The sequence below is a fragment of the Mirounga angustirostris genome, unplaced genomic scaffold, assembly GCF_029215605.1.
Source record: "Mirounga angustirostris isolate CCGP_5_RB_7025 unplaced genomic scaffold, mMirAng1.0.hap1 SCAF_5, whole genome shotgun sequence".
NCBI classification, from domain to species: Eukaryota; Metazoa; Chordata; class Mammalia; order Carnivora; family Phocidae; genus Mirounga; species Mirounga angustirostris.
Window position 1 is genome coordinate 37,424,632 of NW_026991713.1, and position 14,389 is coordinate 37,439,020.

Sequence of the window (14,389 nt, forward strand, 5' to 3'; positions counted from 1 at the left end):
GAGATAACTTGAAATATATGCCTTATCTTTTCTGCCCTCCTTTTTTCTCTGGGACTCTTATTTATTTATTCATTTATTTATTTATTTTTGATTCATATATTCATTCATGTACCCAAAATAATTTCCTCAGTTTACTTCTACCTAATAATATGTTGCTAAAATTTCACTTCATCTGAATCCTTTTGATTTTCTCCTTTTTCAGTAGAGTTTTATCCTTCACTCTGCTTCTCTTTCTTACCACTTTCTCTTCAGGCTGACTCTATGTAGTATAAACACCATTATTTCAACTATAGAGTTTCTAGATTATTGACATATTTAATTCACATTTGTCAGTGATGGTTTCATCCTCAACACATTCCCTCTGCCTATAATATTTTTATTAAAATGTTACTCTTTCATTTGTTTTCCCAAGTTTTATGGCTGTAATGATCTTGCACTTTTTCTTCTCCTCAGTTCACAGACCTTTAGGGACTGTCTCTAGAACCTGCTTTACTTATTTATTTTTTCATTGTTAGTTCATTTTCAATATATCACTATTATTGATCATCATAATTTTTTTCTACTTCTTAATATTTTTGACACTAAATTAAAAAGATTCTGCTTAGCTTGAAGCTAAGCTTCCTTCTCCTATATTATGAATGACATCCTAAATAATTTTCAGACATTTTATTTGGCCTATATATTTTTTTCTGCTTTTGTTATCTGCTACCTATTCTTTTTTCTTCTCTTTGGTCCTCCCCTCTTTAACTTTTATTTCTTTTCCATTTCTAAATATATTCATGCTTTTCTCAAAGCCATTTCTATGTGTAATTTCCTCTAAAACTTTAGCTCATTTGAAATATTCCTGTGTCACATTAAAGAGTGAAATCAAGATAAACTCTATATCCCATCAAGGAATACAAAAAATAGCAGATTGTTCTTGTATTTACATTAATTACTTAAACTGCAGTCTTCACAAAGCTAAGATGAACATAAATCAACAGTAGTTGAAAATTGATACCAGTTTTTGTATAGAAATGATGTCTGAATTTATTCTTTGGTTGATAAGATTATGTTTTGTGTATGTGTGTGTTTGTGTGTATGTGTAGATAGGTAGGTAAAGCTCATTTAAGGCTTAGAAAGTCAGAAGTATTGATTAATGGCTATGGATAAAAGTTATAATTTGGCTTTGGCAAGTATACACAAAATTAACCAATAAAGACTTTGGGCTCCCAGTTTTTTTATTTATGATGTTTGCTTCTTTAATTAAAATGCATATTCCCTCAGCAAGGACATAATTCATCTTGAATTCCATAAGGTATTTCATTCATTTTTAGTACCAATAAAAATATCAACAGTAACAAAGTAATTTAAACTTGACAGATTTCTTGTTCAATCTCTGAAGTGAATTTTCACAATGTTTGGTATGTTTTCAATAGTTAGGATGAAAACTTTTGAAGAGACAGTTTTGGAAATGGAAATGTTCATGACTTGACTATGTTGAATCAGTCACCTGATTAATTTTTGTACCACCAATTGCCTGTTAAAATGTACTTTTGAAAGATTACAGATACCTTAATGAATTTAGATTATTTAATTTCAACAACATTTTGTCCCATTTACTGTATTCTTATTTGAATTCTAGGTTTTAAGTGATATTAGAAAATCATTTTATGGCATTTGGGAACTATGGTAGCTTTCTGTGTTTCTTTTGCTTGGAAATTTGGGAAGAGAAATTGGTTATTTGTTATTTCTTCATTACTTTCCCATTTATGAAACAAGAATATCAAAAGGAAAATCTTACAAAATGTAAATATTGAGTTGTAATTTGTATAAGTACACCAGTTAAATGATAAAAGTTTATTTTGTAGATTAGTTGGAATTTGTTGCATAAAATAGTACATATGCATATGAGCCAATACATGAATAGGCTACTATTTCTTTTCAGGTACTGCATGACATATTTATATATAGTCCTATATTTGCATAAAGTAAGTTTCACTGTTTTAGAATAAACTTATAAAATAGAATATGCTCTGGAGTTCAATCTTCTAGATCTGACATAGGATAATTTTGATGTTATAATTACTTAACTTGTAATTATGATTAAAATGTTGCTTTAATTTTACATGTAATCTGTGCATAACATACTAATACAATTCAGCTATCAGCAGTGTCACATGTGTTAACACTCTGTGTCTTTGGTAACCTGACAATCACCTCCAAGACATGTAACTAACCCTGGCGCGGGGCAAATACCTCACCCAGGCACCGTGCTGCCTGCTCACTTTAGGGCACTATTTTGTTTCCATAGCAACAAATAACACAGAAACAGTTTGGGAGTGGTTCCTAGTGTCATTCAGGAGAGTTCCTAAATAAGTTCTCTTGTCCTCACAGTATATTGTCGTCTTGGTAATTTGAGGACTTTTAATCACTTTCATTTAAAATTTCAAATTAAGGCTATATCTGAGAACAGGTGCTAAGGTTCTAGACCTAGAGTCATACTGTGTGTTCAGAGGCCAGAAGTCATTTTGTAAGTTTGTCACTGTTGCTGAGGAAACTCAATCCTGCTTGAACTGGAGAACACCCGTAATAATGATTTCCCCTGGCTTAGCTTTTTCTTGATTTCTACAGTGTTAGGTTTGTAATAAATTTTCTTCCAAATTTATTTCACCTGGGTCATTGCCTTAGCATACACTTCAACACTGAGATACATTGTTTCCATTATTCTTAAGTAATAGGATAAACAAGCCAAAATACAAAACTTTTCACAATCTAACAGAGACATATTCTAGTGTTTGGTTTCCCATAATTCCAATTTTTACATGACTCTTTCAGAGTTGCTTTAATTCATTCTGTAGTAGTCTTTCATTGCCAACCATCACTAACCTCCCATACCTTAGGTTGGTAGCTTTTTATTTGGGCATATCATTGTTTTTCATTTATAACCATTGACTGCATCGTGTTCACCAGATATCAGTGTAGTTCTTTTCATATAAAATTCCGTCTATTAAAGTATTAAATTTGCTGTCACATTTTTCTTTTAAGCATTCTGTGCTATGTTCTGTTCAGTGTCAGTGTCTTTAGTTCTGATTTTTCAATTTTGTCCCTCTCCTTTTCCTTGACTTGTTAGTCTGATCCAACCTCTTCTACCTCATCTGATGATTATCAATATGTTATGGAAGCTAAACTACAAGAAATGATCTCCATACGTAGGAAGGTAGTCCTACTGGACTTTACTTTCTATTGCTAAATAGAATCCATCTAAGTTTTTCTTTTCATTTATAAAAATTATGTTACTTTTATTTATTGATAATCAACCATCTGTGCAGTTCAGTGCTTCAGGAGCTTAAGATTGGACAATGGCAGGTTTGTGTTCAAACCATGCACAGTCTGCATGTTACATTTGGCTGATTTCATTGCTCATAAATAAGTCCAATGTTTTGCTGATGCTTGGATGTAACAGGCCTTTGTAGCTGACACATTTCAAGCAATGCTGTTCAGCTGCCTGTTTAAAGAAAGTTTATTTTTTGAAAATTACATTTGCAGTTGGTAGTAGCTTGCTTTACATTTTATTTCAATTTATTTAGAGGAAAAGTGTTAACCAAATCTTACATGTCAGGTACATTTTTCATATTTCTCAACAGGCCGAAGAGAGACATGGAAACATTGAAGAACGTATGAGACATCTAGAAGGTCAACTTGAAGAGAAAAATCAAGAACTTCAAAGAGTATGTATATTAAGTACCGCTCCCCTCGATCATCAGTTTATGGGCATGTAAGAAATGACTGTCTTTCTTGATTATGGGTTCTATTTAAAATCTTATGAATATGCTCTCTGCATCTAAAAGGAGAAAAGTTTCTGCCAATTTAATCACACCAGACATAAAATGAAATCAGTTTTAAAGCCAGAAAAATATAAAATACTTGTGTAAATGACTTTTATGTCAAGTTTATTTATTTTGTCTTGAATGTAAGGCTAGGCAAAGAGAGAAAATGAATGAGGAGCACAACAAAAGATTATCTGATACTGTGGACAGACTTCTGACTGAATCCAATGAGCGCTTACAGCTACATTTAAAGGAGAGAATGGCTGCTCTAGAAGAGAAGGTAAAATGACAGGAGAGAAGAATCGCATGAATATTTAGCAATGTGCTCATGATCATGGTTGTTTTATACCCTGCTGCATTTATTGCCCTGATCAGACGATCTATGTATTTTCCTTTGGTATATATGGTTTATTCTTAGAAGTGAACAAGTAGTTCTGTAAACATGTGTAAGATAAATTTTTAAAATGACTAACAAATGCTGATTAGCATGATTGTATAGATAAATGCATTAAAATGTGTTTTATAATGAAAATATTTTAGTTATCCTTCACCTGGTGTGCAAAAAAGAGTGATAAGACAAAAATCAATATTTTGGGGTATGTGGGAAGTCTCCTTGCATTGAACTATTCAAATGTTTCAAGTAACTAAATCTACTACTACTCTAAAAGCCAGAATGTGAGTAAATTTATATTACCAGTAGAACTAGTGTTAATCCCAGTACAGAGTTTAGGAATGCAATAATTTCAGCTGCATTGTTTCAAAAAAAAAAGTGCTTCTTTATAGTGTGCAATATCATTCACAATTTTATATGTCTCATTGATAGTTGGCAGCCACCAGACCAGCACGAGTTATGTGAGCTGGTTGCCAATTCCAGAGTATAAACAAAGGTAGGGGCTAAAACCCAGGTAGACAAATCATTTTGGAAATTTAGATTGAATACCAATCACTACTCAAGCTAGACATTTTCCCCTGATCCATACAAAATAGGAAAAATGTTTGCATGAAATTGTTAAAGTAGGTTGATTAATTTACCCATTACAAAGTGATAAGGTGGGCCTTCTTCCCATTCAATTCCAAACGCATGGCCACTTTGCCAACTGCTACACACTTAGTTTAATTTTACTAAAATTAAATTAGAAAAGAATACATTATTTTAAGTCATGCTTTGTAGTAAATATAAAAAAAGTGTACAGCTTTTACAACAGTAATATGTTCATGACAAAATTAAAAAAATTATACCTATGATACAACTTATTTTCATATGTCATGAGATGTAACAGTTTTGTAAATAGTTAAAATTTCATTTTTATTTCTCTAATAATTTAACCATTATTAGAAATTAATTATTCTGTATTTGAAATAGAAGTCCAGAAATTAAACTTTTCAAAAATATGATCTGATAATTTATTTTTTTCTTTATTTTTTTCAGGTAATAAAAATGAGTTCATCTGAATTCTTTATCTATAACACCTTTGGTTAATATTTCACTGTTACTCACTTTTTCTCATTTTAAGAGTAACTTTATTATTTCAAATTTTAAAAGACTGAGAAGAGGAAAACATAAATAGCTTAAAAGATAATATTTATTCCATTCGTCAATCAAGTGTTGCAAAATAACATTTCCCATTTAAATTATGTATTTTTCTAAATGTTAAGGTATCATGTGTAAAGATTCTATTTAAATTTGGTTTCCACAGAAACCAAGAAATAGATGCACCAAGGAAGGAATCAAAGAGAAGGAATCAAAGAAGATTCTTGAGCAATAAAAAATTAATCTACATATTTAATTATTTTCTGTTTTGTTAATTCTTTATTTTTTTATTTTCTTTAGAATGTTTTAATTCAAGAATCAGAAACTTTCAGAAAGAATCTGGAAGAATCTTTACATGATAAGGTATAATGGAAACTTACATTTTATCCATTTTTCTATTTTACACTGATGAATGTTTTGTTGTGAAATAAACTTGATAAGAAATAAGTTTAGGATGTTATCTTTTTAAAAAATTTTAACTTTTATATCATACATACAGAAAAGTGTGCATATATAGAAAGAGCTTGATGAATTTTTACAAACAAAACACACTAAAAATCAACAGTATGGTAGCCCCCTCTTGTTAACGTACAATTACTACTTTTATCCTAAATGATAATCATTGTCTTGACTTCTAACAGAAAAAAAAAATGCTTTTGACTTTTTGTGCTTTATACAAATGGAATAAAAATGTATGCACTAATTTGTGTTTAGTTTGAGGTTATCATTTTGGTAGAAATGCATTAAATATCTATTATGCATAATAAATTATGCTGTGTATTTGCAAACATGATCCTAATTCCAAAGTAGCTGAAAAATGTAATTGAGAGAGAACACACCTTTGACAAAACAGCGAGTTGCAGATGCCAAGTGTCAAATGAGTGAAGTAGACAGTAAGAGCTACAGGTGGGAGAGATCACAATACATTGCTGCTATAAAGAAGGCTTCAGGAAGGTGTGAGTTGACAAAACTTTAAGGAATGGTAGGACTATGTCGCAAGCTTTTCAAATACAGTGCATGTGGCATGATTGCAGGTGCTTTGTGTGGGGAGGGGGTGAGGTAGGGAGTCTGATATCTTAAATAATAATGGGCATAACAATTTTGGCTAGAATCAGTTACTCCCATTGTAGGATATATGGTAGAAGAGGCAGGTAAGGACTAAATTATGAAATGTTAAAAGCTGTAATTGCTAATATGTCTTTTCCTCCTTCATTAGCCTGTAAATTCCTGTGAGCAGTTTTGTCAGATTTCATTTTGTTTAGCATAAGCATATAATATAATATAAAATCACTAATTTAAGAAGTGACATATACATGTGTGTTGAACAAAAGAGAAAGGAGAGAGAGAGGGAGCAAAGGAGGGAAGGGAGGGAGGGACAGAGGGAAGATCTGGCAATAGTATGGCATAGGGAAAGTATTGGAAAAGATGAGAGAATAAAAATTAAAAAAAAAAGCAATTGTACATTTAGCCCCACTGAATGTTAAATATTATGATGTTAATTTAAAGCTGTTTGGTCCCACAGTCAGAGTATATAAGATCTCCTGCAAGAGAGATCTGCTGTAGCAATATAATATGGTGCCTAGAAGATAGCATCTAATTCTTTCTGAAGTTGTTAAGAAAGTCTACACAGGGGAGGTGCCATTTCATCAGGCTCTTGGAGGCATATAAGATCTTACCAAATAGAGAAGGGTAGGGCAGAGGACAGAGCCTATGTGATAGCACAAGGAAAACAAAGATGGTTGATTTGCTGAATCACCAGAAGTTTGCTGTGACTGGTATGTGTTTAAAGAACTAGGTTGTGACCAGATTGTGGATTTTGGACTTGATCCTGTTATGTAATGTTATGTTATCCAAAGCTCTGTGTGCTCCTGGCAAGATCCCCAGAACCCACTCCCCCACCACCTACCCAAGCCTTGTAGCTTCAACAATCTGCCTAAGCAACCAGCAGAACTAAACATTCCATGCTTTGCACCCTTGTTCATGCTAGTAACTAGAGGAGGCAAATCCCAGGTCATACCTCATTTCTGAATATCATCCCATACAGCTGAACATATTTCCTAATCTAACTACTACTCAGATTTTGACTCAATAATCTATAACTGATTGTCCATCATTAGCAAAATCTCCTGTATATTCAGCCTCTTCTTATTGTTTCTCTTCATCATGTTGATCTCTAAAATATGAAATTCCTAGGACTGGTTTTTGAATTTCTTCTCCATATTCAGTCCCTGAGTTCAGTCTCATTTGATCTCATGGATTTAAATACCATCTATAAACTGAGCATTTCCAAATTTAGATCACCTACTGGGTCCTCTCTGCTAAGAGAGTTCATGCATTCAAGAGCCAACTCAGTATCTTTATTTGGACACTTTGGCACCTCAAACATTACAAGTCAATCCCTCCACCCCAAACGCCAGCACCACCAGTCTAAACTACCACCAGCAGCCATCTTCTCATTTTCTCAGTAAATCACAACTCCTTCTCTTACTCAGGTTAACCTTGCAGTCATTCTTGACCCCTTTCTTTATCTCCCACCCCACATTCAGTCCAATAGCAAATTTGTTAGTTCTGTCATCAAGATATAACCAAAATCCAGCCATTCTCTCTAACACCATTATTATCCAGGCCACAATTCTCTTGCCTATGTTTTTGGAAGAACAGTAATAACTTTATTCTTCCCTCCTTCCCAATCTTAGTCAACGGTCCATTTCACTGCTCTTAGAATGATCATGTTACCTCTCTACTCAAAAATCCTCTAGTCATTTGCTACCTCACTCAGAGTAAAAACCAAAGACTTCAAAATGGTTGACCAGGCTTTCAAGACTACCCTTCCCAAGCCCTGCAACCACACTTTTCTAAATCTATTCCCTATCTGTCTTTCTCTTTAACCTGTCCATTTCTGCCACAGTGACCTCCTTGCCTACTCCTTCAACAAATATACTCCCCTCCCAATAAGGGGCATTTGCAACCCCTGCTATGCCTTTTCCTAAGACATTCCCTTTTTTTTTTAACTCCCTTCCTTTAGGTCTTTGCTCAAATAACACTTTATTTGAGAGCCCTTCCATGACCCTTTTATTTTCTGTTTCCTCCCAACATCCTATAGACTCTGTTTATTATCTTTTTTACTAGATTATAAATTATGTGAGGGCAGGGAATTTTTTATTTTGCTACTTTATCATAGTGTGTAGCACAACAGAGGTGCTCTATGCATATTTGTGGAAATAACAAACAAAAGAATTAATAAATGCAATAAGAAACCATTGAATATTTTAGGCAAATAATTTATCTGATCATATGTATTTTTTAAAATGATACAACTACGGGCACTTAGGTGGCGCAGTCAGTTAAGCGTCTGACTCTTGGTTTTAGCTCAGGTCATGATCTCAAGGTCCTGAGATCGGGCCCCACATTGGACTCCACACTTAGCTCACAGTCTGCTTGAGATTCTTTCTCCCTCTCCCCCTCGTGCTCATGCTCGCTCTCTCTCTCTCTAAAATAAATAATTTTTTATTAAAAAAATAAAATGATACAACTAGCAGAAGATTGTGTAGAGAAGAGATTGGAGACAGCACCACTTCTGTGGAAGCTGGTGAAATAATGCAGGAAAAAAGTAAAAAATGTATTAAGTAGAATGATGGTACTAAGAATAAAAAGGGCAAATGAGAGAAATATTGGCAAAGCCACACTGACAAAAATGTATAGTGAGAAATGAAGTATGATTCAAGTAAAATGTCAAGCATTGGCTGGTGGGACAGGAAATAAAACAGCAATAGAAAATCCAGAAGGATACATTTAAACTTTTATAACATTATAAAAGTTATAATCATGAAAACAAAATTAAATGCTTACATAAGCATTTAATTAAGGGCTATAAGACAACCTTTATCTTAAAAAATCTACGGACTGGAAGTATAATACCAATCTGAGAAAATTTTCAGATGCACAAATAATGCTACCAATATCAAACTGATAATTTTAACTTAAAATAGGTAATCATTTTTTTCCCATCTTTTTAATCCATTTTTCTTTCTCTTCATCCATGTGTACTACAATGCTTATAGAATAATCAGTCCTTCACTTACTGCATAAATAAGACCTTTTCTTTATTTTTTAACTGGCTCTGATTATGACTCTGCATTTTGAAGTGATGTATACATAACTAGTCATAATCTTAGGATTCCCATATGTTTGCAAAAATTTAGGATTAATGAATGCCAGACAGTATAGATAATTTTTATTGATTTCTGCTATTCACATTTCATTACAAGGGAAAAATTAGGCATATTTTACTGTCAAGATTATTATCTTTAATAAAACTATATCCATCAGTTTTCTATTTTTAAAAAGCCATTAAGCTTGGTAGCTTGGTTTGTCATAGTTGAATGTTGGTATTATTGGCATTTACACATCTTCTGAGTAAAACTTCTTTGATTTTTAGGAAAGATTAGCAGAAGAAATTGAAAAGCTGAGATCTGAACTTGACCAATTGAAAATGAGAACTGGCTCTTTAATTGAACCCACAATATCAAGGTAATAGTAAATTAAAATCTTATCTATCGCTCACCAAAAATCAATATGAATTTTTTATGATTTCATATTGCCTCAAATAAAATAAATAAGTACCTCTTATTGCTCAGCAGGCATTGCCCTATCTTCACTCCTGACTGATTTATTGTTTCTATATTCAAAAATCATTCTCTAATTTAGTAATCTGTCCTGCAAATATGCAATAAAAATTTAAATTATTACCTTTTGTATTCTGCATTTAATTACATAGCTATAAATACATAAAAAGAGTGTTCAATGAAGAAATGGAACTGTATATAAGGAGATTACATCTCATTCTAGGAAGCGGCAACACCTCTTTTCTCTACATGCAGAAATGTTTTCAATGCTTAATGTTACTGAAGAAATATCATTAATTATGGTCCCTTAGCACCTACCTTTTTTGTTAAATTAATTGCAGATACAGAGTGAAGGAGAAATTATACATGTTTTAAAAACAAATATGTTTAGCCATACTCATCTACTTTGACTCAATACCTCATCTTGAAAGAAAGAAGCAATGATATGATTATTTACTCTCTAGATAGATAGATCAATCTTGATAATTCACATATAATTTTCTTTTGTGCTAGGGCCTTTTATTTAAGGTTAATAAGAAACCCTACAAGGATTTACTTATTTGATTATTTATTTAACAACACAATCATATCAGCTATCTGAAACTTTTGACCACCACAGACTTTTAGAAGTTCATTTTTCTTGGTCTTATACTTATCCTAAGAATGTTAGCTCCACAGAGGCTGGAATTTTTGTTTGTTTTGGTTACTATAATCTCAGCACCTAAAACAAACAAATAAACAAACATTGGTATATTAAACTCACAATAGATATCACTGAATGAATGAATATCTAATAAAGCATTTTTCAGATACTCAGAGGAAAAATCCAAGTTAAAAAAATTCAAAAGGTGCTTATATCCTCTTTAATGTAAGTATTAATAAAAGTAATAATGTAAGTATTAATAAAAATCAAGGTGCTTATATTCTCTTTAATGTAAAGTATTAATAAAAATAAAATTCAGCATTTTGAGTATTTCTACCTTCAGTTTAATATAAGAAACACAGTTCTGCAGGCATGAAAACACCCAAAGAACTTTTAAAAATGTAGGTCTTTAATTTAGAAAATCTTGTTTATTTGTCTAAATGCTTTGTTATGATTTATGTATCTGAACTGAAGCTATTTTTAATTCAGTGATATATATTCACAAGGTGGTGATGATGACAATGATGGTGTTGATGAAGGGCAAGAGCTTATAAAAAATATCAACAGAGTGAATACCTAGAATGAGCATCATCCAGTCAACAAGTTTAATATTTTTAATAGAGCCAAATGGCCATTTTGTTGGCTTTTTGACCTTTGGTCTCAGAAGTACAGAGTTGTATTTTAAAAAGGGGGGTCCTGGGGTGTGAGGAGAGAGACAAACAAAAAACCAGACTCTTAACTATAAAGAACAAACTGGTGGTTACCAGAGGGAAAGGCGGTGGGGGGATGGGTGAAATAGGTAAAGAGGATTAAGAGTACACTTATTGTGATGAGTACTGAGTAATGTATAAAATTGTTGAATCACTATATTGTACATCTGAAACTAATATGACACTCTACATTAATTATACTGGAATTAAATATATACATACATATCATTGGGGAAAAAAACAGAGTTGTAGAAGTATTGTCTAAAATTTCATCACTGCAGTGAGTCATCATGGACAGCCTAATAATGGGACACTTATCCACAACGAAGGATCATCGTGGAAGCTTGGGAAGTACATATAGAACAATTCTTCTCTGATACAACAGCTTGTAGTAGAAACAAAGCTAGACCAAGAATAAGAAGACTGATATCCCTAGGTCTAAGACAAGCTATTACTAGCTGTTTGATTTTGGAAAGCCTATTTTCCTTAATAAGTTCAAATTTCATATGTATTTTACATAAATTGTATATAAAATAATATTTTTATGACTATCTCACAAGCTTACTCTGTGACATGTGATCAAAAGGGGGTTTTGTAAACAGTAAATCATGAGTATAAAGTATTATAGGAATTACTGATAGATAAACTGATGGGATGGAATTATAATATGGTATAAGATAACAATATTTATTGAACAGCAATTATAAACTGATGGGATGGAATTACAATATGTTATAAGATAACAATATTTATTGAACAGCAATTATTTATCAAACATCCATGCTTCTGAGTGCACAATTTAAAAAGAAATTATAAAGAAAACAGAAGATGCATGAGAATTTCATTGATCATACAGGCAGAGAGGTAGGAAGAGATGAGCTAAAGTTGGTGAATATCAGTAACTAATATCCTCTACTAGTATCTCATCTGAGAATAATAAATGGCTGGAGGGTCTGATTTAGCTCACCTTTGAAGAAAGGTAGGATCTGGGTCGTTAGAAAGGACAATGGAAGACATTTCAGGAATCTTAGAGATGGGTAAAAGATGTTCTCTAAGAAAATTCAGACTTGATTTATCTATGGAAGTTCTTTGGTGAGATTATATGCAAGAGTTACAGGAGATTCAGGTGGGGAAACTGCAAGGGTTCATATCTAAAGGAACCGGTGACTATATTGTAACTTAGACCTCCGAATGACTCAAAATATTGTACACCAGAAATTATTTAAAAGTTGAAATGTAGGAAATATTGACTCTGATTTCTGTTAGTAAAGTAGCTCTTGGAGTTGAATAAAAGAAGAGAGGTGAGCGGTAACTGCTTTAGATGAAGTATAAGCAATGGGCTCTTCTAAAGTTGCGTTGGTTCAGGCCTTTTGCTCTTTCAAGATCAATTATGCACTTTCTACTTGCAAGAAACTGCATTGGAGATATAGTGGTAATGGTGACGAAGAGTACATGTTTCAAACGGGAAATACAGGGATACTGTGAGGACAATTACAATAGAGGGGCTACAATAATATAAGACAAGGGGAATTTTAATCTGAGACTTTAAAAATGTTAACCACATAAACGTGTGATGACTATTTCCAGCAGAAAGAACAGTATGTTCAAAGGCTTAGGATTAGAGGAAAGTGTGAGTTGTTCGAGAAATTGAAAGGAAGTCTGTATGGCTGGAGAGAGAAGAGGCAGATACTAACTAGAAGTGAAGCTGGAATAAGAAGGAGGGTTCTAGATTGTCGAGGGCATTGTAAGGCCATTGAAGAGTATTAAGCAGTGCATCAATAGGAGCAGATCTGTGTTTTGGTTCATGTTTTTATAATTGACTTGGAGTTGAGAGATAAAACAACAAGAAAACACTACTCCTAGAATGATGAGTTATAATTTTAGAATCTCCACTCTGATGACCATAGAGATATTACCCAGGCAGTGACAGAAAAAATGTACTTAGAATATTCTGAGGTAGACAGTTTAGACTGTATAATAATTAATTTCATTCATTCATTATCTAACCAAATATTTATCAAGTGTTTATTATATGCTAGGAATACCTCCTTAAGCATACAGTGGTGATTAAAATCTGACCTTTGTCTTCATGAAACACAGACCCTGTTATAGAGGCTGAGAGAAGTCCTATTTATGAGTATAACCTGGTTCATTAGTTTTTATATATGACTAATCCATAATAAAACCAGTTTGCTTGATTAAATTTGAAGCTCACCACTATAAAAATGAACAGCTGTCCTCTACTTGGGGAATGATTTCTTAGTCCATTTGCTTTAAAGTTCTATTTGACAAAACCAGGATTTGCATCCGTTAGGTCAGTGTCTTCTACTGTTGCGAAAACCTAGAACTTACCTAACCTTTTCTAATCTTGCCTAACATTTGGAAATGGTTGGTTTTTCCCTTTTCTTTTTCCACAAAGAGAACTAATAGAAAGAGCATAGTAGATCATCAGGACCTCCAGTTCAAAAGAAAATACAGCATTAAGCATATTTCGTACTGATGATAGAGCATTTTATAGGACAGCACGCTGTCACTGTTCTCATAACGATTATAGCAATAAAATGAATGTGTTGTAAATCTCTATATAAATAATGTGTCTGGAGAAACCTTTATTACACTTTGATTACAGTTTACTTTATTATCATGTTTATTGAAAACCAGTGTGATAATATTTTTCTATTGGAATTTTCCAACTATTTCATCTCTAAGCAGATTTCAGAATCAAATGTGCTTATCAAAAGATTTTTCTTTATCTTTTTGAAACAGTGTCTTAACAAAAGCTGAAAAATTATCTGGTGGTATGTCCTATTTTGTTAAAAAAAATAAAGGGATACAGCAATAAATAACATATGTTGATATGTACACTAAATACTTCAACAAAAAAGAATTGCCAGAATTTAAGCCAATGGATCTTGGTTGTCCATCTTAACATGTTTAATTTTACTACCACAATTGAAAATGATAATTGATGAACAAACAGATTTTTTCTATTCTAAACAGAAAATTCACTTCACTTTCGGGAATGAACCTGAGACTGGAATTTTTGACATAAGCCTCAGAAGAGACCTCAA

At 32.6% G+C, this 14,389-nt stretch overlaps 1 protein-coding gene across 5 annotated transcripts in view; it reads left to right on the forward strand.

The window, feature by feature from the left end:
- The window catches only part of PPFIA2 (PTPRF interacting protein alpha 2), a 476,257-nt gene that overhangs the window by 374,001 nt on the left and 87,867 nt on the right, over nucleotides 1–14,389 (forward strand). For all 5 annotated transcript variants that reach the window (XM_064590837.1, XM_054506898.2, XM_054506899.2 and 2 more), the window contains 4 exons: nucleotides 3,627–3,710; nucleotides 3,958–4,089; nucleotides 5,641–5,703; nucleotides 9,779–9,870. In XM_064590837.1, the coding sequence (XP_064446907.1) occupies nucleotides 3,627–3,710; nucleotides 3,958–4,089; nucleotides 5,641–5,703; nucleotides 9,779–9,870 (371 nt within the window). The remainder of the gene's footprint in view (nucleotides 1–3,626; nucleotides 3,711–3,957; nucleotides 4,090–5,640; nucleotides 5,704–9,778; nucleotides 9,871–14,389) is intronic.